Raw genomic sequence first — 23,263 nt, forward strand, 5'->3', positions numbered from 1 at the left:
AAGAGTCTAGAATCCAGAATATATAAAGAATTCTTGGTACAGCAGCTCACGCCTGTAATCCCAGCCCTTTGGGAGGCTGAGGCAGGTGGATCACCTGAGGTAAGGAGTTCAAGACCAGCCCGGCCAACATGGTAAAACCTCATCTCTATTAAAAGTACAAAAATAGCCAGGCGTGGTGGCGCATGCCTGTAATCCCAACTACTTGGGTGGCTGAGGCAGGAGAATTGCTTGAACCTGGGAAGTGGAGGCTGGAGTGAGCCAAGATTGTGCCACTGCACTCCAACCCGGGCAACAGAGCCAGACTCCGTCTCAAAAAAAAAAAAAAAAAAAAAAAAAAAACCGAAAACAAAAAGATTCTTACAATTCAACAGTGAAATTACAAACAGCCCAAATTTAAAGTGGGCAAAGAATTTGAGGTGACAGTTCTCCAGAGAAGAGACACCTTTCACACAGTGTTTTCAAGGTTCATTCATACTGAAGGAAGAGGCAGACACAAAAGGTCACACCTGTATGAGTGCATTTCCATGCATGTCCAGAACAGGCAAACACAGAGACAGAAAAAAGATTGGTGGTGACCAGGGACTGGGGGGATGGGGATAACTCACCGAAGCCTTGAACTCCTGGCTGCAGTGATCCTCCCACCTCAGCCTACCATAATTGGTTACTTTTATGTGAACTTTACCTCAATAAAAGAGAATTTGTCTTGATTATTGAGTTTTTGGTGCCCCTCCACCCTTAAATTTTGCACTTGAGCTGAGTACTAATACAGACTAATACAGTAAATTGGTACCATTAGAGCGGGGCATTGCCAAAAATATACCTGAAAATGTGGAAGCAACTTTGGAACTGGGTAACAGGCACAGGTTGGAACAGTTTGGAGGGCTCAGAAGAAGATAGGAAAATGTGGGAAATTTTGGAACTTCCTAGAGACTTGTTGAATGGCATTGCCCAAGATGCTGATAGTGATATGGACAATAAGGTCCAGGCTGAAGTGGTCTCAGATGGAGATGAGGAACTGGAGCAAAGGTGACTCTTGTTATGTTTTAGCAAAGAGACTGGCAGCATTTTGCCCCTGCCCTAGATATTTGTGGGACTTTCAACTTGAAAGAGATGATTTAGGGTATCTGGCAGAAAAAATTTCTAAGCAGCAAAGCATTCAAGAAGTGACTTGGATGCTGTTAAAAGCATTCAGTTTTAAAAGGGAAACAGCATAAAAGTTTGAAAAATTTGCAGCCCGATAATGTGATAGAAAATTCCATTTTCTGAGGAGAATTCAAACCAGCTGCAGAAATTTGTATAAATAACAAGGAGCCAAATGTTAATCCCCAAGACAATGGGGAAAAGGTCTCCAGGGCATGTCAGACATCTTCATGGCAGCCCCTCCCATCACAGGCCTGGAGGCCTAGGAGGAAAAAGTGGTTTTGTGGGCTGGGCCCAGAGTCCCCAGGATGTGTGCAGCCTAGGGATTTGGTGCCCTGTGTCCCAGCTGCTCCAGCTGTGGCTGAAAAAGGCCAACGTAGAGCTCAGGCTGTGGCTTCAGATGATGCAAGCCCCAAGCCTTGGCAGCTTCCATGTGGTGTTGAGCCTGCGGTTGCACAGAAGTCAAGAATTGAGGTTTGGGAACCTCTGCCTAGATTTCAGAAGATGTATGGCAACACCTGGATGCCAGGCAGAAGTTTACTGTAGGGGAAGGCTCTCATGGAGAACCTGTGCTAGGGCAGTGTGGAAGGGAAATGGGGGGTCAGAGCCCACACACAGAGTTCCTACTGGAGCACTGCCTAGTGGAGCTGTGAGAAGAGGGCCACCATCCTCCAGACCCTAGAATGGTAGATTCACCAACAGCTTGCACCATGAGTCTAGAAAAGCTGCAGACACTCAACACCAGCCCATGAAGGCAACCAGGAGGGAGGCTGTACCCCGCAAAGCCACAGGGGTGGAGCTGCCCAAGACCGTGGGAACCCACCTCTTGCATCAGCATGACCTGGATGTGAGACATGAAGTCAAAGGAGATAATTTTGGAGCTTTAGGATTTGACTGCCCCACTGGATTTCAGACTTGCATAGGCCCTATAACCCCTTTGTTTGGCCAATTTCTCCCATTTGGAATGGTTGCATTTACCCAATGTCTGTACTCCATTGTATCTAGGAAATAACTAACTAACTTGATTTTGATTTTTTTTCTTTTTTTGAGACAGAGTTTCGTTCCTGTTGCCCAGGCTGGAGTGCAATGGCATGATCTTGGCTCACCGCAACCTCCGCTTCCCAGGTTCAAGCGATTCTCCTGCCTCAGCCTCCCGAGTAGCTGGGATTACAGGCATGCACCACCATGCCCGGCTAATTTTGGATTTTTAGTAGAGATGGGGTTTCTCCATGTTGGTCTGGCTGGTCTCAAATTCCTAACCTCAGGTGATCTGCCCACTTCAGCCTCCCAAAGTGCTGGGATTACAGGCGTGAGCCACTGCACCCAGCCAGTTGCTTTTGATTTTACAGGCTCATAAGCATAAGCGACTTCCTTTGTCTCAGACAGGACTTTGGACTGTGGACTTTTGAGTTAATGTGAAATGAGTTAAGACTTTGGGGGACTGTTGGGAAGGCATGATTGGTTTTGAAATGTGAGGAGATGAGATTTGGCAGGGGTGGAATGATACAGTTTGGCTCTGTGTCCCCATCCAAATCTCATCTTGAATTATACTCCCATAATTCCCACATGTTGTGGGAAGGACCAGGTGGGAGATAATTGAATCACAGGGGCAGTTTCCCCCATATTGTTCTGTGGTAGTGAATGAGTCTCAGGAGATCTGATGCTTTTATCAGGGGTTTCCACTTTTTTTGTCTTCCTCATTTTCTCTTGCCACTGCCATATAAGAAGTGCTTTTTGCCTTCTGCCATGATTCTGAGGCCTCCCCAGCCATATGGAACTGTAAGTCCAATTAAACTTTTTTCTTCCCAGTCTTAGGTGTGTCTTTATCAGCAGCATGAAAACGGACTAATACAGGGGAGGGCCAATTAAGACCACGAGTTTGAGACCAGCCTGTGAAACACAGCAAGACACCATCTCTACAAAAATAAAATATAAAAAATAAATCCGTCAGGTGTACTAGTGTAGACCTGTAGTCTGGCAGGCAGGAGGATTCCTTGAGCCCAGGAGTTCAAGGTTACAGTGAGCTATGATTGCACCATTGCACTCCAGCCTGGGCAACAGAGCAAGACCCTGTCTCTAAAATCATTCAATCAATCAATCAAGTCCCAAAATAGACAGCAAAAATGGACAGAGTTAAAGAATGAGGCCAGGCACAGTGGCTCATGCCTGTAATCCCAGCACTTTGGGAGGCCTAGGTGGGTGGATCACTTGAGGTCACGCCACTGCACTCCAGCCTGGGTGACAGAGACTCCGTCTCAAAAAACAAACAAACAAACAAACAAACAAACAAACAAAAAACAAAAACCCCAAACCAACTAGAAAGAAAAGAGCAAAGCGAACCCAGAGTAAGATACCGAGAGTCAGACCTTCCTGGGCGCCCAGGGATCTCACAGTTCCCTCCTGACCTCCCACGCTGTGACTGGCTTTCCTAAGGGTTCCTGCTGAAGCCCCTTCTCCGTGGTCAGCTCCGTGGTCTGCACGGGGCTGAACTGCCCTCCTGAGCCATGCTGACCCTGGGCCTGCACACACTTGGGGACGGAGAGGGGAGAGGTACCCAAGAAGTCCCCAGTGCCGAATGACCCCAAGCTCCGAGGTCCCAACTGCTCTCTGGGACTCTCTGTCCCTGCGACCCATATGCCCGTGGCCTTCGACGCCCGAGACCCCCGCTGTCCCCAAGACCCCCACTGTCCGCGCGACCCCCGTGGCGGTTGGGCGCGCCTCGCGGCCTTCCGCGGCGACTCCCAGCTTCTCCTGGGCCGGCGCCATGAGGCCTGGGTCCGCTCTCCTCCTTCTGGGCCTGGGCCTGAGCCTCGGCCGCCTCCTGCTGCCGCCGGCTCCTCGCGGGGCACAAGCCGCCGTCCCCGGGGCGCCCGGTGGCCTCCTCAGGGGCGCCCCGGGCCTCGGGGTGCGCGGCGGCCGCACCCTCCTCAGTCTGCGGCCCAGCGCCGTGCGGGCGGGCGGCGTGGTCCTGAGCGGCCGCGGCAGCCTCTGCTTTCCCCGTGGAGGGGCCGGGCGGCGCTGGTACTGCCTCGACTTGCGCGTCCTGCTCAGCGCCCAACGCCTGCCCCGGCCCGCCGCACCCGCGCTCGTCGACCTGCAGCTCTCGGCGCGCGGCGGCCGCCTCTCCCTGACGTGGTCCGCGCAGCTGCCGCGCTCGCCCGGGCGCCTGGCCTGGGCCTTCCGCCTGCGGCTGCTCGGACCCGGCGCCACCCGCCCGGCCTCCCTCGCTGCCCGCGTCTCCCAGCGCTCCGCCACGCCCGGCCCGCGGCCCCAGCCGGGCTTCGTGGCCCGCACCGAGTGCCCCACAGACGGCCCCGCGCGCGTGATGTTGCAGGCCGTCAACTCGTCCAGCCACAGAGCCGTCGAGTCGTCCGTCTCCTGTCAGATAAACGCCTGCGTCATCCAGCGCGTGAGGATCAACACGGACCAGAGGGGCGCCCCCGTGCGCCTGAGCATGAAGGCGGAGGCCACCATCAACGCCTCGGTGCAGCTGGACTGCCCGGCCGCGCGCGCCATCGCCCAGTACTGGCAGGTGTTCTCCGTGCCCGCCGTGGGCCACGCGCCCGACTGGACGCAGCCCTTGGATCTGCCCCAGCTCGAGATCAGGAACAGCCCCTTGTTCATTCACATCCCCAGCAATTCGTTACAGTGGGGGGTGTATGTGTTTAATTTCACGGTGTCCATCACCACAGGGAACCCCAAGATGCCCGAGGTGAAAGACTCGGACGCCGTCTATGTCTGGATCGTCAGGAGTTCCCTGCAGGCGGTGATGCTTGGCGATGCCAACGTAACAGCTAATTTCGCAGAGCAGCTGATTCTGGACGGGTCCACGTCCTCGGACCCAGATGCGGACAGCCCGTTACAGGGACTCCAGTTCTTTTGGTACTGTACCACAGATCCCAGAAACTACCGTGGGGATCGAATAATCCTGGGGAGCAAGGAAGTCTGTCACCCAGAGCAGGCCAATCTGAAGTGGCCCTGGGCCTCCGGCCCTGTACTGACACTTTTGCCAGAAACACTTAAAGGCGACCACGTGTATTTCTTCAGAATGGTGATTCGGAAGGACTCTAGGACAGCGTTTTCTGATAAGAGGGTCCACGTGCTCCAAGGACCAAAAGCCATAGCACACATCACATGTATCGAAAATTGTGAGAGAAATTTCATTGTCTCTGATAGATTTTCTTTGTTCCTAAATTGCACAAATTGTGCAAGCCGTGAATTCTATAAATGGTCAATTTTGTCTTCTTCAGGTGGTGAGATACTATTTGATTGGATGGGGGAAACTGTAACAGGAAGGAATGGTGCTTATCTGTCTATAAAAGCTTTTGCTTTTCGGCATTTTTTGGAAGCTGAGTTTTCGATTTCTCTGTATCTAGCATGTTGGAGTGGAGTGACCTCGGTCTTCAGGCATTCTTTTGTTATTAACCATGGCCCTCAGATCGGAGAATGCAAAATTAATCCAGCTAAAGGAATTGCACTTATTACTAAATTTGTTGTCCAGTGTAGTAATTTTAGGGATAAGCACGTCCCTCTTACATATAAAATAATTGTTTCTGATTTGCACAGTGTTGGTGAAATCAGTTCAATAAAAGAGAACACCCTGGGGACCATCCTGTACTTGGGGCCTCAGTCCACAGCACCCCCTTCCTTTCTCCCTGTTGGTATGTTGGCTAATCAATATGCCTTGAAGATATATGCCCGGGTCTATGACTCTCTAGGAGCTTTTTCTCAGGTGACTTTGCATGCCACCGCACAGGCTCCCACTGACAAAAATTCATCAAAGACTGTGTTGAATCAGTTACTCCGTTTCACCATGGGACCAAGTTCATTGCTGTCTACTTTAATTCAAAAGCAGAATTTTTTACCTGCAGGTTACTTATTGTATATAGTAGCTTCCGTTTTGAATAACATGAAAACTGAATTACCTCTCCAAGATGACAGAGTCAATCTCCGAAAACACCTTGTTGATCAGTCTTTCCTTCTTCCTGTAGGCACTTTGGTAGAAATTGGCCAGGTAGTCATGACTATTACCAAATTAACCCAGAAACCCTCTGAATTCACTTGGGATGCTCAGAAACGTGCCACCGTGAGGGTATGGCAAGCAAATCAAGCCCTACAAGAGTATCAACAAAAAGATAAACGCTTTCGATCTGAACAAATAGAAATCGTGAGCACTGGAATACTAATAAGTTTGTCTAATATTCTTAAAATGACTTCTCCTCACCAAGTAGTTAAAGATCCTTTCTATGTAATAGAATCTCTATCAGACACAATACTGGCTAATAAAGTGCCAGGGAACAAAACCACCTCAATGAGAACCCCCAATTTCAACATGTATGTCAAGAAAGTTGAAAAGTGGGGTGTTACCCAGGTCTTCAGAAATGAGAAACACTGCAGAAATTGTTTTTATCCAACACTCAATGTGAGCAGTGTTCCTGGTCTGTCTGCAAATGGTCCCATTTCTACAATGTTTTGTGATTTCACAAATGACCCCTTTCCTTGGTTAAATGATCAGGAAAACACTTCGGTGGAGGTGTTTGGATTCAGAATGACAGGAGTTGCAGATAACGGTAGTGTGCTAGAGATCACACCTGATGTAGCGGAAGTGTACCTTGTCAGGAAAACCTTGACCTTTGCAGCTTTTAATCTCACAGTGGGACCCAACAGAGAAGTTGATGGGTCCTTGAAGAAGACGACAGGTGGGTTTAGCTTTCAAGTGGACAGCAGAATGCTTAGGGAGGTTCTGGTCCACATAGTAACAGAAGTGATGGTGCTGTTCACAGTGTTGGTGTACACAGGCAGTCAGATCACTCCCACAGCTCTGGTTGCCACCTTCCTGGTGCCTCATGACATCCCTCCAGTTGCCAGCCAGAGTGCCCTGTTTGACCCAGCCTGCACAGTGAAGAAGGCCCGTGTAGTCTGCCTCTCTGTGTCCCTGCTGCAACTCATAGCTCAGCACAGCCACTCTCCCCACTGTACTGTATCCATAGTTCTGCAGGCACCTCATTTTGTCATGAAGCTCAATGACAAGCTAGTGAGAATTTCAATCTTCAGCGTCCAGTGCTTGGACATGTATGGGATCCAGAGTGAATGGAGAGAGGGTTACTGCGTTCTTGGTGAGAAGACCAGCTGGCATGAGGTGCACTGCATCTGCAAGAATGTAGTGAGGGCTAGGCGGCAGCTGGGCACAATCGGACTCACCAGCATTCACCTGCATACCCACTATGTGATGGCCAAGGTGATTGTGATCCCTAATCCTGTGGATCTACGGTTAAACATCACCAAGAGCCTTCACCAAAACCCCGTGACCCTCTTCACTGTGCTTTTCATTATTCTCTTATATGTGGTCCTAGCTTTTTGGGCTTTATACAGGGATGAAATGGACCAGCATCTTCGGGGGCATGTGATAGTTCTACCAGATAATGATCCTTATGATAATGTATGCTACTTGGTGACTATTTTTACAGGCAGTCGTTGGGGGTCTGGGACTAGGGCCAATGTCTTTGTGCAACTTAGAGGAACCGTGAGTACCAGCGACGTGCATTGTTTAAGCCATCCACATTTTACAACTCTCTACCGAGATAGCATCAACACTTTCCTCCTAACGACAAAAAGTGACTTGGGGGACATCCATTCCATCCGTGTGTGGCACAACAACGAGGGTCGATCGCCTAGCTGGTATTTAAGTAGAATCAAAGTGGAAAATCTGTTTAGCAGGCACATTTGGCTGTTCATATGCCAGAAATGGCTTTCTGTTGATACCACTTTGGACAGAACATTTCACGTTACCCATCCGGATGAGCCTCTGACCAGAAAAGACTTTTTCTTTATAGATGTGAGTGGTAATCTCCGGAAAAACCACATGTGGTTCTCTATTTTTGCTAGTGTTGTTGCTAAAACATTCAATAGGCTCCAGAGATTGTCCTGTTGTTTAGCAATGTTGCTTAGCTCTCTTCTTTGTAACATTATGTTCTTTAATCTAAATAGACAAGAACAAACTGAGTCAAGAGAGAGGAGGTACATGAGATCAATGATGATAGGAATTGAAAGTGTCTTAATTACAATCCCTGTGCAATTATTAATAACTTTTTTGTTCACCTGTTCCCAGAGGAAACCTCAAGCGGATCTAAAGGAGGTAGCTCCTCAAAAGCATCCTCTAATGTCAGAAGCAAGTGAGCACTGGGAAGAATACTTGAGAAAGTGGCATGCTTACGAAACTGCTCAGGTGCACCCAAGGGAGGTTGCAAAACCTACATCTAAAGGAAAGCCCAGGCTTCCAAAGGCTTCTCCTAAGGCAACCTCCAAACCCAAGCACAGGCATAGGAAAGCACAAATCAAGACCCCAGAGACCCTCGGGCCAAATACAAATTCCAATAATAACATAGAAGATGATCAGGATGTCCATTCTGAAGAGCACCCTTCCCAAAAGGATCTCCAGCAGCTTAAGAAAAAGCCCCGGATCGTCCTGCCTTGGTGGTGTGTTTATGTTGCATGGTTTTTGGTTTTTGCTACTTCTAGCATATGCTCATTCTTCATTGTATTTTATGGACTGACTTATGGCTATGACAAGTCAATAGAATGGCTCTTTGCATCTTTTTGTTCATTCTGTCAGTCAGTTCTTCTGGTGCAGCCATCTAAAATTATACTCTTGTCAGGCTTCAGAACAAATAAACCCAAGTATTGCAAAAACCTTTCATGGTCAACCAAGTATAAATATACTGAGATCAGGTTGGATGGAATGCGTATGCATCCAGAAGAAATGCAGAGGATACATGACGAGATCGTCCGAATCCGAGGCACGAGGATGTACCAACCCCTTACAGAAGATGAAATCAGAATATTCAAAAGAAAGAAGAGGGTCAAGAGAAGAGCACTCCTGTTCCTGAGTTACATTCTAACTCACTTTATCTTTCTAGCCCTTCTGTTGATCCTTATCGTCCTACTACGTCCCACTGACTGCTTCTACTATAACCAGTTTATTCGTGATCGGTTCTCTATGGATCTTGCTACTGTGACTAAGCTGGAAGACATCTATAGATGGCTAAACAGTGTGCTGTTGCCTTTGTTACACAATGACCTGAATCCAACATTTCTTCCTGAAAGCTCATCTAAAATCCTTGGTCTTCCACTGATGAGGCAAGTGAGAGCAAAATCTAATGAAAAAATGTGTCTAACTGCCAAAAAGTTTGTGCAAAACAGCATCAGAAGAGAAATTCATTGTCATCCCAAATATGGCATTGACCCAGAAGACACAAAAAACTATTCTGGCTTTTGGAATGAAGTTGACAAGCAGGCTATAGACGAGAGTACCAATGGATTTACTTATAAGCCTCAAGGAAAGCAATGGCTGTATTATTCCTATGGACTACTACACACCTATGGATCTGGAGGATATGCACTCTATTTTTTTCCAGAACAGCAGCGGTTTAATTCCACACTGAGGCTCAAAGAACTTCAAGAAAGCAATTGGCTGGATGAGAAGACATGGGCTGTGGTTTTGGAATTAACGACTTTTAATCCAGATATAAATCTGTTCTGTAGCATTTCGGTCATATTTGAGGTCTCTCAGTTAGGAGTTGTCAACACAAGCATATCTCTGCACTCTTTTTCACTTGCTGATTTTGACAGAAAAGCTTCAGCAGAAATCTACTTGTATGTGGCCATTCTCATTTTTTTCTTAGCCTACGTTGTCAATGAGGGTTATATCATTATGCAACAAAGAGCCTCCTATGTGAGAAGTGTGTATAATGTGCTCAACTTTGCTTTAAAGTGCATATTTACTGTGTTCATTGTGCTCTTTCTCAGGAAACATTTCCTGGCCACTGGCATAATTCAGTTTTACTTGTCGAACCCTGAAGACTTCATTCCCTTTCATGTGGTTTCTCAGGTAGATCACATCATGAGGATAATTTTGGGTTTCCTGTTATTTCTGACAATTTTGAAGACCCTCAGGTATTCCAGATTCTTCTACAATGTGCGCCTGGCTCAGAGGGCCATCCAGGCTGCCCTCCCTGGCATCTGCCACATGGCATTTGTTGTGTCCGTGTATTTCTTTGTATACATGGCTTTTGGTTACCTGGTGTTTGGTCAGCATGAATGGAACTACAGTAACATGATTCATTCCACTCAGACAGTATTTTCCTATTGTGTCTCAGCTTTCCAGAACACTGAATTTTCCAATAACAGGATTCTGGGGGTCCTGTTCCTCTCATCTTTCATGCTGGTGATGATCTGTGTCTTGATCAACTTATTTCAGGCTGTAATTCTGTCTGCATATGAGGAAATGAAGCAGCCCGTGTATGAGGAGCCATCAGATGAAGTGGAAGCAATGACCTATTTGTGCCGTAAGCTGAGAACCACGTTCAGTTTTCTGACCTCGCAATCTAAGGCCAAAGATGAACCTGAGTTCTTTATTGACATGCTGTATGGGCAGCCAGAGAAGAACAGCTGCCGTTATCTGGGGTTGAAGACCAGAAACATCAACGGGAAGAAAATGGTTTACCTTGTTGTTTGATGAATGATGGTTTCATGAGTCATAAGCAAGCGTTCCCCCAAATGCTGAGTCTGTGGGATTAAGGAGTGTCAGTGGCTTAGTCATGCTTGCTACTCATGTCCTTCACAAGGCACATCCCCTACATTTGGAAGAATCCCCAATCTTGACCTCTGCTCTTGGGAGTGTAAAAGTTGGAGTGTAGTGTGGCATCTGGGCAGAGAGCAGGATCACAGTGTGGGATTCCTGGACTGATTTCCCTTTAGAGGGGAGTTATGTGACTCCCCGTACAAGGGCAACCCTGTTTCTTTGGTGCCTGCAGTTTAGAGAAGGCAGAGCCACTGGTTTTGAGAACCAGATTTGAGAGAGGGACCTGGCCAGGGTGGAGCATTGTCTGGGTGTTTCTGCGCTTGACCCATGCTGGAAGCCGATGGCCTGTTGCTCCTGACAGAGCCTCAAACTCCTCGGCCTCACTGGGAGGCCCCTATGTAGACCAGGGCTCCCCTCCTCTTGTTCCCCCTGGGCTTAGGGCCTCGTGGGGAGTTCCAGGACTTGCTTCATGCTTGGGAAAGCAGAAGTGGCGCTTCTCATTTATTTTTAAAGCTATTGGTAGTTAAAGTAAAATTCAGTAACATTTTCTGACCAAGAGACATGTTTTGTTAAACAACAAAAAGATGCATATGTGTTCACATTGAAATATGTCTATATGCTGAATATAGCAAAATATGCCTCTAAGATTTGGGCATTTGGTTATTCACGGCGTGCTGGACCTATTTAGGAATAAGGAAAATGTGGTTTATCACTGAAGAGAAACAAGGGCCGGTAGCTGTACTATTTTCACTCAGAAGCATGTCCGTTTATGTAGATGCCACTTTAAGCTTTATCAGAATTAAATGTGAGATTTCTTCTTTGAGCCTTGCAGTGATTTCCGTGTGAGGGGCATATACACACATAGCTCCTGCTCTCAAAGTGGAGCCCCAGAAAAAGGGGACAACCAAATTAGATGGGTGGCTGCTTTGTATGCACTTCGGTGTTCATCATCCTCAGCTGCACTGAAATGGCCACAGCACACTAGGCCCCTGCAGACACACGTAGATTCCTTCCATCGTTTCCTTCGAGGGGATGCCTAGACCTGGGCAGAATGTAGTTCTGTCTCACCTGTTGCCAGGTGGGAAGATGAAAAGGCTCATGGTTCACCCAAGGCTGCACACAGCAAGGGTCAGAAGGTCACATGGGGGCTGGGCGTGGTGGCTTATGCCTGTAATCCCAGCACTTTGGGAGGTCGAGGTGGGCAGATCACTTGAGGTCAGGAGTTCGAGACCAGCCTGGCCAACATGGCGAAACCCCATATCTACTAAAAATACAAATATTAGCCGGGCATGGTGGTGGGTACCTGTAGTCCCAGATACTCAAGAGGCTGAGGCAGGAGAATCACTTGAACCCAGGAGGCAGAGGTTGCAGTGAGCTGAGATCTCACCACTGCACTCCAGCCTCGGCAACAGAGCGAGACTCTATCTCAAAGCAAACAACAAAAAAGGTCAGATGGGGATTTTCTAGCTCCCTTGGTGGGAAGGCCATGGGAGTGGCCTGGCCCACACTGGCCCACTGGTTCCGACTGGGGCACATGTTCTTGAGATGGCACCTCTGTTAACCACCTGACTTCTGAACGGATTGAGAAAAAGGGTCAGCAGGTGTCCAAATGATTACTTTTTACTGATAGACGCTGATTGCAGTTGGGTCAAATGCAGTTGCCCACTGAACTGCAGAATGAGGGAGTTCGAGATCCAGTTGCAGGCAAGTTGCAGAGGCCTGCCCTTCAAGGCAGCAGAGACTGCTGGCAGGAGGGCGAGGCAGAGACCCATGCTGTCTGTGGGTGGGCATTCCCAGGTCTTGTCCTCCAGTTTGGTAATCCAGTGAAGTCCCTGCCCCTTCCCAGGGGTTGAGCAGAATCAGGGTAGGCTAGTTGGCCTCCCTTCCCAGGAAGAAAGCACCAGGGGTGGAGAAGGGTTTCCCACCAACACAGCCCGAGCTGTGCAGTGGGAGAATGAATTACAAATGAGTCAGGGAGGGCCACAGTTGTAACCACAGGGGCCACGTGGGCAGAGGCAGTAGGGAGTCATTGGAGGCCCAGGAACAACCACTGGAGGTGGTTTGAGTGACGACCAGGGACAGCTGCTGTGGGGCCTGCCAAATGAGACAAGAATCTCAATTTCTTGGTGAAAGTGAGAAATCCAGCAGTCACAGGACTTTTTCCAGGCATGTTGGGAAAGAGAGTACGAGGGGTTTTCTTCTAATCTGTTAGAGTGACGACAGGTATTTACAGTTTAGAAACAAAGAGATGCCAATTATACCATTATCAGGAGGACAAGGTATCAAGTAACAAAAATTCAGGTTTCTTTTGAAGGCCATTTTCACAGGACAGAGCAACAATTTGTGTGTGTGTTGGGTTGGAGGTGTCCTTTTTTCTTTTTTCTCTTTTCGAGACGGAGTCTCGCTGTCGCCCAGCCTGGAGTGCAGTGGCTCGATCTCAGCTCACTACAACCTCCGCCTCCTGGGTTCAAGCAATTCTCCTGCCTCAGCTTCCCAAGTAGCTGGGACTACAGGTGCGCACCACCACGCTCCGCTATTTTTTGCATTTTTTTTTTAGTAGAGATGGGGTTTCACCATGTTGGCCAGGCTGGTCTCAAAATCTTGAGCTCAGGTGATCCACTTGCCTTGGCCTCCCAGTGCTGGGATTACAGCATGAGCCACTGCACCTGGCCCATAACAACGATTTCTAAAGGAGTCTTTTTTTTTTGGGGGGGGGATGGAGTATTGCTCTGTTGCCCAGGCTGGAAGATCTGAGCTCACTGCAACCTCTGCCCACCGGGTTCAAGCAACTCTGGTGCCTCAGCCTCCCAGGTAGGTGGGACTAAGCAATTCTGGTGCCTCAGTCTCCCGAGTAGGTGGGACTACAGGCGTGCCCCCACCAACGCCCAGCTAATTTTTCTATTTTTTAGTAGAAATGAGGTTTCACCATGTTGGCCAGACTGGCCTCAAACTCCTGGCCTCAAGTGATCCGCCGCCTCAGCCTCCCAAAGTGCTGGGATTACAGGCATGAGCCACCACGCCCAGCCTAAAGGAGTCTTTTAAGACTCTTGTTCTCATTATACTTCCAGGCATAGGGTAGGACTATTCCAAAATAATTGGCTATAGTCACGAATACCCTCCCACTATCTCTGTTGCACAGAACAACAAGATGGATATTCCTGGTTTTGTTCTCAATTTAGCCCCTTATTAAATACTCAGAGTAGTATTTAATATTTAATAAAAACAAGTTTTATATGCAGAGAAAGCTCCATTGCTGTAGGTACAGAGAAGGGGATATATGCCCTTCATCTATCTCAACATTTATTGTTAATTATGAAGACTGCATTTTTAAGGCCCACTTCTGGAATTTCATTAGTTAGCACTAGAAACAAAATGCAAGCCTTTAGACTTCCATGTTACTGGCAGAAATGGAGAACGGGGCGAATAGGATATTTAGTGAAGTGAAGTGGGGTACAAAAGAAGTTATTCTTCCACAGTACCCCCTTTTGCTGCTATTAGCAATATTTTAGCTCTAGATTTTTATCTGCATTCAATTCCTTCTGATTTTCAGATTTTCTTTCAGTCTTCACCTAAATACACAATGTACAATATCTGATATTGTGATAATCTTTTAAGAATACATCCATACAACATTTTATAAGTATTGCCACAACATATATGCATTTTTCCCAGCGAGCCCACCCCTAGCATCTGTGGAGCCTAGGGCAGGACTACAAATCTCTGTATGTCTAAATATTTAAAAGCTTACGAACTGTTACATAAAATATTTATATCCACTTACCTGGACAAATACACCTTCATAAAACAGAATTTAAAATTATGTGTAAAACTATGGTTTTAATACAGCTGAAAATTGGCAAAATATTAAAGATAGCTAATTTTTATTGTGTACCTCTAGGTATTGTTGATTGGCCGCTAATGCTCGGATGGGTAATAAAGACATACATAATCACATAACGCATAAATTGTTATTTCTTCTATAAATGTTTTTCTTGTCTTCATTTCAGAAGAATGACTAATGAAGATTTTCACGCAATTGCATTCTTTTGACAGTAGTGCCAAATTAGACAAACCTTCCTGAGTCAGTATACTTTCAGATAGTTTTTAGTTATTTCAATTGGGAGAAACTTGACTCTGCTGAGAGTGGTAACGAATTATGAATAAATTCTTAAAGCTTTATATGTAGAACTGAACCATGACTGTTGATATCATGTTTAAACACTGTAGAAAGGGCGCATATGAAAAATTATCATGATTGCAGAAATATTACACAATATTTTCATTATATAAAATAGTGTTATTATTTCACCATTATCATCGTTTCTTACATTTAGATCCATATAGGATTTCTTACGTTTTTCTTTTATGTTGCTGGGGTATTATCAAGAAAACTGAAAACTGCGGTAGGTTACTCACTTTGAATCTCTCTCTTCAGTACAATCTATACCTTGATCTACCATCGCCGGAAAATAGTCTCTATAGAAGTTAGTTTCAGAATCATTCATACATAAATCTTTTTCTTCAGACTCCAGCAAATGCTTCTAGTTCCGATTTTCTTACATTGTACTTCAATATCATTTTAGTGCTTATTTCATATGCAGTTGCTTTTCGGAAACCATTTTCTCCTAAAACTTTACGCAATATTTTAAATCCTTTTGGATTCTTTAAAGCTTTTTCTAATTTTAATAACTGGACAGCTCAAATACAAAATTAACTCTGCTTTCTGCCAAAGACCATGATTTGCTCTTTGAATGCTGCCTATTATTTCACTTAACTCTTTTAATGCATCTCATGTGTTAACCGGTCTACAATAAGTCAAATTGCTTTAACAGCACTCATGGGGTTACCATCATTGTATCTGAGGGTAGTCACAGGTCAAATTCAAAATGCTTCAACATGTTCCATCTTTAGACACCTCCAGAAACAAAAACAACCCAGTATGTCATCTTTGAAATGATCCAACGAATCGAATGCCGTTGCTCTAAGCACAATGGAGGTCATCGAAATCCAGCTGCTTGCCAATTGCTTGCTAACTTCTGGGGCCCCTCTTGCCCAGGTCTAAGAGTGGTTCTGGTTTCCATTAGTGCTAAAATGCCTTCTATATCCTTACTTCTCAATTAGCCAAAGGAGCAAGTCTTAGACCCCCAGCCTGCTGCAACTTGGCAACATTCCTACAAATGTGGCTTAACAAACCAAGAATAAATTCTGGTCTCTCAGAACAGAGACGAAGCACCCCTCGGCCTAGGGAAAGGTCACAGAGGGCCCGGTAACGCAACAGCATGTGAAAGGCTGCGAGCTGGTGACACAGGCAGACCTTCTCCCGCGTGGAGCAAAACCCTCAAACCTTTGGGGTAAGGAGGGCGGCCACCCTGTCGTCCCCATAGCACAGGTGAAGGCCCGCTGCGGCTGGGGCGAGGGACTCCAGCTGGGAGGATTGAGGCCCACAGGCAAAGCCAGGCCTGCTTCAGAGTCCGGGCCCCTGACCCCAGGGAAAGGTGCCTCTCACACACCGGAGGCTCCAGGAGTGGGGCAGGCATTTCGGGTCTAGGGCACGGCCTGTCAGAGGCCACGGGCGGGAACAGAGGGAAGTAGGTGTGGCTGGTGCCTGGAGGCGAGGGGCAGCGGAGAGGCCCGGGAGGCTAAAGGAGAACGTGGTGCAAATCCGAGGGCCGCCGCAGGCCACGTGGGCTTTGGAGGAGCGAGGACAGGTCCTGAGACTCCGTTGGGCCGACACACCCCCTCCTGCGTACGGGGGTGGACATCCCGGTGGGGTAGACTGGCAGCCTAGTCTGCGGCGCGGGAGAGCGGGTGGGAGACTGGAGGCGCCCTCGCGCCCCTCAGCTATCCGGGGGCCTAGCGCCGGCCACCTCGACCCTGTCGAACCCGGTGGAACACTCAGAAAGAAGCTAAGCGCCTCGCAGCGGCGAGGACAGCAGGCCAGGCCCGCGCACTCCGGCAGCGCACGGCCAGACGCGACGTCCCTGAGCACGGAGCCCAGCCTCTAGGACTGCCCTGAAGCTCAGAGCCAGAACCCGCCAGGGGGACCGCGGCCACCGGAAAAGCAAGGCGGAGGCGGAAAACCGCCGCGAGGTCCCACCCCCCGCTCCGCGCCTGCGCCTGCGCCTGCGACTGCACCGGGGTTGGCCGGGCCGCCGTGGGGCGGGGCCGCGCAGGCGCCTTGGACGCAGACCCCACGCGAGTTGGGCGGTGGTGAGTTCGAGCGCGCTGCGGCCCGGCCCTGCGCTGCCTCAGGGTGCCTCACGCTCGCCGGGACTGAGTTCCGCGCCGGCGTGGCCTGCTGGGTTCCAAGCGCCAGGAGTCGGCGCAGCCGCTCTCAGCTTTGGGGACGGGACCGAGTAGCGGGGTGTGGGCCTCACGGGACTGTCCCCCCGATCTCGGGCAGCGCTGGGGCGAGAGAGGGCACTCGGAGGCTCGCGGGGACCACCAGCACCCCCGGACCCGCTCAGCCGTCCCTGCTCACAGGCGTCGCCCCCAGGAGCCTCGGCAGGGGCCTAGGACGCCCCGGTGTGCAGAAAAGAAGCGGGATCAGGTTCACGCACACCCGCGATCGGATCGTAACTTTTGTTTTGTTTTGAGACAGTCTCGCTCTGTCGCGCAGGCTGGAATGCAGTGGCGCGATCTCGGCTCACTGCAACCTCCGCCCCCCGGGCTCAAGCCATTCTCCTACCTCAGTCTCCTGAGTAGCTGAGATTACAGGCGCCCGCTCCACGCCCGGCTAATTTTTTTATTTTTATTTTTATTTTTATTTTTTTGAGAAGGAGTCTCGCTCTGTCGCCCAGGCTGGAGTACAGTGGCACAATCTCGGCTCACTGCAACCTCTGCCTTCTGGGTTCAAGTGATTCCTCTGCCTCAGCCTCCTAAGTAGCTGGGATTACAGGCGCCCGCCACTATGCTCGGCTAATTTTTGTACTTTTAGTAGAGATGGGGTTTCGCCATGTTGGCTAGGTTGGTCTCGAACTCCTGACCTCAGGTAATTCGCCCTCCTCTGGCTTCCAGAGTGCTGGGATTACAGGCATGAGCAACTGCACCGGACCAGACTTTTAAAGTCATTGGTAACCTATGCTTCCTGGAGTTGCATCTGGGGTCACCCAGTGGGGTGCCATCGCATTTGATACGCCTTTATACACCACGCTCAGTTAAGGCGAGGGGAGGTCACAGCCAAGAGCTAGGGGCCAGCTGATAATGTCGTACTTGATTCCATAGTCAAAGAAGGAGCTGGGTATCAGCAAAATCGTAACTTGATGAACCCATCAGATGGCAGCCATTTAGCCAGAAATCTAAGGAAAGAGAGGTCTCCAAGACCCAACCATGAACATGAGAAGGGGGTTCCATACAAGCAGATAAGAAAACAGTTTTTTTGTTTGTTTTTTGAGGTGGAGTCTCGCTGTGTCCCAGGCTGGAGTGCAGTGATGCGATCTCGGCTCACTGCAAGCTCTGCCTCCCCGGTTCACGCCATTCTGCCTTTCAGCCACCCGTGTAGCTGAGACTAGGCGCCCGCCACCATGCCTGGCTAATTTTTTGTATTTTTAGTAGAGGCGGTGTTTCACCATGTTAGCTAGATGGTCTCGATCTCCTGACCTCGTAATCCGCCTGCCTCGGCCTCCCAAAGTGCTGGGATTACAGGCATGAGCCACTGCGTCCAGCCAAGAAAACAGTTTTACTGAAATGCTGTATAGCACGTGTGGACTAGTGTGAGGACATAGAGCTTCTAGGAGTAGCAGAAACAGGAGAGTTTGCACCCACTCTGGGCTCTTCTCCACCAGTGTTCACTGGAGGCTTGTGGTTAAGAATGGGGCAGAGCAGAGACCAGAAAGCTTTTACCGTGGTGCAGACCTGGAAGAAGAGATGGCTGCTCCGGCTGGATCCTGTCTAGATCCTTCTCTCTAGCAGTATAAAAACCTTAAACCACTGGAATATGGACAGCAAATCCTGTCACTCTGGGCACCGGTGAAAATCTGTTTCAGCTGGGGATAGAGAAAAGGGTACGGTGGGGAGGCAGGAAACTGTCCTAGAACTATATCATTAGGGTCTTCATAGCTGGGAAAGGGGCAGGATTCCTGAGAAAGCCTGTGACCCAGGGACACCCCATCTCTTGATCTTGCAGATGGCGTCCCATGCAGAGTCCCGTCCTCTGGGAGTGTTTGAGTGTGAACTCTGTACCTTGACAGCTCCGTACAGCTATGTGGGACAGAAGCCCCCCAACACCCAGTCGATGGTGTGAGTCCATGCCTTTTGGGCCAGTGCCAGGGAGGCCTGTGCCCAGTGCTGGTTGCTGGGTGCCGTGCCTAGGTCTGACAGCTGGCTCGGGTGTGGAGCTTTAGGCCCCACCCTGGCCAGGCTCTGAATGCTTCCGGTGTAATCTCTGGAGGCCTGGGCAAGGCTTGAGGTCTGACTCTTCCAGAACCTTCCTCCACACCTAGCCCAGAGTCCAATACCTGCTCTAGCTGTGGGGGAGCAGCTCAGCAGCTGGGGGACCTGTGGTGGCCTCCCCCTTTGGGGCTGCACCCTTGCCGTGACACTTTCTTAATGGGAGGCCTGTCTCCCTTGCAGACCTGGATTAGAGCCAGTAGGTCCAGGGGCTTATCTCTTGACCTCCAGCTTGTCCTTCATCAAATGCCACTTTGTTGGAAAGCCGGCCGGTGTGTTACTCACATGGGATGCAGTGGCAGGGGCATGGCTTTTCCCTTCTGGCTGTGGTCCCTCTGCTGACCAGGAGCCTGAGTGTCATCATGTCACCCTGTGGTCTCATTCTGATGTGTAGCGTGAGGCCAGCTGGCTTCCAGGGGCTGTGAGGGTGTGGCTTGGGGTGTAGGGAGGCCTGGGGTATTCAGATGGCAGCCTTGTGCCCCCACTCTGGTGAATCAGTCCGGGTCTGGGGGCCCATGTTGCAGCAGCCCTGCTTTTGGCTGAGAACAAGGGGTTCTCTCTACCATGGCTGTTACAGAGGTGACAGCAGGTTCAATTTCAGTGCCAGTGTGGCCCCCAGTTGCTTATCCTTTCTGTCACTGCCCTGCAGCACGGGTGGCCTAGTCCCCTGCCCTGATGAGCCCACACAGGTGTGCAGGCCCCGCAGAGGTCCAGGCTGCTGCTGCCCGGACATAGCTCATGGCTGATTTTCCGACATCAGAGATCTGGGCTGTTCTGACACTGGCATCACTCTCCTGCAGCCTCCTGGAGGAAAGCTATGTCATGAAGGATCCCTTCACCTCCGACAAGGACAGATTCCTGGTCCTCGGCTCGCGCTGCAGTTTGTGCAGCAGGCTGGTGTGTGTGGGCCCGGTGGGTAAGCAGTGTGGGCTGGGGCCACCTGTCCTTGCTGTGGTTATCCTGGAGCTCTCCCTGGGTAGGGAGGGCTGGGAGGGAGGGACCAGCTGGTTCACCCCATTATAGATGGGGCCCCTCAGCTGATGAAGGGGAGAGGTGAGAGGGCAAGCTAGGGTCAGTTAGAGGGTCTCAGCCTGGTGTAGGAACGGAGATAGGTTCTTGGTGGCTCCGCACCCACCCCAGTGGCCCCTCAGGGTTCCTCTTCTTCCCACCAACAGTGCAGACAGTCCTTGTGCTCCCTCTCACCAGGATGGTGACTTACTTTCTAGGTGTTCTTGGAGGGATCTCCCAGGAGAAGGGACTGTCCTTTCATGAGCACTTGTTGTGTGCCAGGTCCTGTGCTTGGGACCTGTTTTACTGCTGAGGCTTCATTCAGTCCTGCCCCTAACTTAGGTAAAGCAGTATTATATTCTACCCATTGTATAGATGAGGGAACTGAGCTTCAGGGAGGCTGGGTGGGCCAGGTTCACCTGGGTAGCTGAAAACCCACGGACGGATGGAAGTGGAGCAGTGTGGCTTTCACAGCGTGGCCAGTGTACTCAGAGTGACCCCGGAGTCTGAGATGTCCCTGAGCATCTGCCACAGGTCGACACACGCAAAGGGGAGCTGTGTCAACAGCCAGGGGTATGAGATGGGCCAGGGTGGGAGGAGCCTCCGCAGTGTGGCATGGGAGTATCTGAGGCTCATAGAGGAGCTGGCGGTTCAGGAGAAGCTGGGAAAGGAAGACTGCGAAGGTGGGTGGGCCGGGTGGGGAGGTGGAGGTCTTGAATGCAACACCTTGGCCTTGGGCTGCTCTATTGTGAGCAGCGGGGTGGCGGGGGTGGGGGGCGCATGCAGGTACCACAAGTCTTCAGCTTTGTTTAAACAGTAGGTGGTTAGTGAGTGGATCTCCACAGCAAAGCGTCTTTTCTAAGAACTGCAGGAGGGCGGCCTTATGTTTGCGAGCACACTAAGCTTTAAGAACAGACAGACACCACAAATAAGAGTGGCCTAAGTAAAGCAAATAGTTATTTACTTACTTTCTCCTGTATAAGAGTCCAGAACTGGTGGCCTTGGCTGGAAGGGCACCCCTGTTGTCTTCAGCAGAGTCTCCATTTGGGTCCCTTGTGGCTGTGGCAGCTCCCACAATTATCTGCATCCCAGGCAGTGGGAAGGGATGTGAGAGCACAGTCCTTTCCTTCAAAGGGCATGACCAGGAGGTGGCACACACGATTGCTGACACCCCTGACCAGCTTGAGTCACATGGCGATGCCCAGTTACAGAGGGGGCTGGGGAATGTCATCCTTAGCCATATGCTGTGCACCGTGATGAATCTCGGGAGTTCTAGTGTGTAAGAGAGAGGAGAGAGGACATGGCTGGACAGTTCTGGCCTCTTGCCCAGACTAGCTGGCTCGTCCATGGCGTCTTTGGTCTGTGGGGCTGTCCTTCCTGTCTCCTGCCGCTCCCAGCACCAGGTGGCCACTGTTCCTGCTGTGATAGCTGGGAGGGGAGGACTCTGGGATTTTCTGGGCATGGCCTGTGCTCCAGCTTTCCATTGTTGTCACTGCCCGTGATGGAGCAGAGCAGGCTCCAGGGTCTTTCTGTCCCATCCCAGCTGTTCCCACCCAGGGTAGCCCAGGCCTGCATTGCTTTTCTCCTGGACACCCTGCCAGGCCCTCAGGCCTGGCTCTCCCTCTTGCTGATCTAGCTCTGGCCACCTGCCCACACTGTGCATGCTGGGGCCCCAGCCCAGCCTCCCAAGTGTGGGAAGGGCTGGCCCCTGGGAGGAGCTGCACCGTGTTCCCAGGATACTCAGCTTCCATCCTTGTCCGCTTCTTTCAGGAATGCAGTTTATTCTACTCTAAGAGATTCTGCCTCCCTTGTGTCCAGGAGAACATCAGTGCTTTTCCTCAGGAAATTCGGCAAGACTTGGAGAAAAGGAAAGTTCCATCAAAGAGGACCCCCAGCCAGCCCGGTTCTCGGACGTGAGTGCAGCCGGGGCTGGGTCATCAGGCAGCACCCTGCACAGAGCTCCTGGGCCAGCCTGCGCCAGGGATGCTGCTGAGCTGGGAGCTGCCATGCCTGGCCTTGTTTCTGGACCATTGGGAGCAGCACTGCAGCCCAGAAGAGCTGGAGTCCAGCTTGGAGCAGCCACAGGCCCAGGGAGCTGTAGCAAGAGGGTAGCCCAAAGGCAGACACCAGACAGGACATAGCCAGGAACCCGGCCAGGTGCCCCCACATGCCCCTCAGGGCCCAGGCCTGAGTGAGTGCTGCTCAGATGTGACTGAGAGAGATGACCTCCTTCAGCGGGGCAGCTCCTAAGAGGCCGCGTGCAGGTGCATGTGGGGGAGATGCCACACTGTGTCAGGGCCATGGTGCACTGTAGGTGGCTGCAGTGGTCTCTCTGTAAGGAAAATCACTGACAGCAGCTGCCTTCTGGAGCCAGTCTGGAAGGTCTAGGGGGGGATAGAATTTTTACTTCATATCCTTAATGTGGTGCTTGGAAAATGTTTTGAACTTTGACCATGTATTATGTTTATAATTAAAAACCCAAAGAACCAGCTCATGTTTGGAAAAGGAATCTTCCCCTGAGGCATTTGGGTACCCGACATTCTCCCTGGGCACTTGGCCCGGCAATGGTTGGAGTCTCCTGGGAAGCTGAGTGCTGGCTTCTAGACTCTCCAGTTCCCTCAGGCGCTGGCTTTGGCTCGGGCCCCTCTGTTCTGTCTCCCTCAACTCCAAGTCAGGAATGCCGTGGGCTTCCTGCCCTCACCCCACACCTCAAGACCGTCCCGCTGCCTGCCTGCTTGCCCCCTGCCATCTCAAACTCAGCCCTGGGTGCCTGCGAAGCCTGGCCCCACTGCCTGCTGGGGGTTCCTGCAGCACCCCCTACTCCAGGCTCCCCATCTCCCTGAAGCTTCCAGGGTAGCAGCTGGTGGGACACTGATCTGTGAGCTCTGGAATGTCTGCTTGGAGTTCTGAGAGGCAGGAACTGCTCTGTAACTACTCAAGGCCAACTATCACAGAAAGGAATGAATAGAGTTTTTACTGACGTGTGCACTGATGGATTTTAAGATGCCCACTGCTTTAAAAGTTCCCGTTGTATGTGACTTCAGACGCAAGGATGTCGTATTCCGGAGCCACATTGTCCTTGATCCATTCTGTATGCTGAAGGACACAAAAGGGACTCTGCAGGTAGAGACAGCCTCCATGAGGGGT

The 23,263-nt window shown here is 50.3% G+C and overlaps 2 protein-coding genes across 6 annotated transcripts; both read left to right on the top strand.

Moving 5' to 3' along the window:
* Positions 1-3,877: 3,877 nt before the first annotated feature.
* Positions 3,878-11,543, top strand: PKDREJ (polycystin family receptor for egg jelly). Its single transcript, XM_030815361.1, has one exon. It carries the CDS (start codon positions 3,905-3,907, stop codon positions 10,652-10,654), a length of 6,750 nt encoding a protein of 2,249 aa, XP_030671221.1. The 5' UTR covers positions 3,878-3,904; the 3' UTR covers positions 10,655-11,543.
* A 6,144-nt stretch (positions 11,544-17,687) lies between these two features.
* CDPF1 (cysteine rich DPF motif domain containing 1) lies at positions 17,688-23,104 on the top strand. Of its 5 annotated transcripts, none has more exons than XM_030815363.1 (4): positions 17,688-17,711; positions 18,846-18,956; positions 19,909-20,024; positions 21,887-23,104. In XM_030815363.1, exons 2-4 carry the CDS (start codon positions 18,846-18,848, stop codon positions 22,107-22,109), a joined length of 450 nt encoding a protein of 149 aa, XP_030671223.1. In that variant the 5' UTR covers positions 17,688-17,711; the 3' UTR covers positions 22,110-23,104. The 5 variants fall into 5 exon arrangements, with proteins under 5 accessions (XP_030671223.1, XP_030671222.1, XP_030671224.1 ...); XM_030815362.1 differs by lacking the exon at positions 17,688-17,711 and adding an exon at positions 18,347-18,723; XM_030815364.1 differs by lacking the exon at positions 17,688-17,711 and having other exon boundaries at positions 18,732-18,958; positions 19,909-20,020.
* The last annotated feature ends 159 nt before the right edge of the window (positions 23,105-23,263 follow it).

This window comes from Nomascus leucogenys, chromosome 7b, assembly GCF_006542625.1.
Source record: "Nomascus leucogenys isolate Asia chromosome 7b, Asia_NLE_v1, whole genome shotgun sequence".
Lineage (NCBI taxonomy): Eukaryota > Metazoa > Chordata > Mammalia > Primates > Hylobatidae > Nomascus > Nomascus leucogenys.

Excerpts from the sequence above, each read along its gene's own strand:
- PKDREJ (XM_030815361.1), top strand. The coding sequence starts at position 3,905 with ATGAGGCCTGGGTCCGCTCTCCTCCTTCTGGGCCTGGGCCTGAGCCTC.
- CDPF1 (XM_030815363.1), top strand. The coding sequence starts at position 18,846 with ATGGCGTCCCATGCAGAGTCCCGTCCTCTGGGAGTGTTTGAGTGTGAA. Across the intron at positions 18,957-19,908 it reads CCCCCAACACCCAGTCGATG|CCTCCTGGAGGAAAGCTATG; the intron begins GTGTGAGTCCAT and ends ACTCTCCTGCAG. Across the intron at positions 20,025-21,886 it reads GGTGTGTGTGGGCCCGGTGG|GAATGCAGTTTATTCTACTC; the intron begins GTAAGCAGTGTG and ends CGCTTCTTTCAG.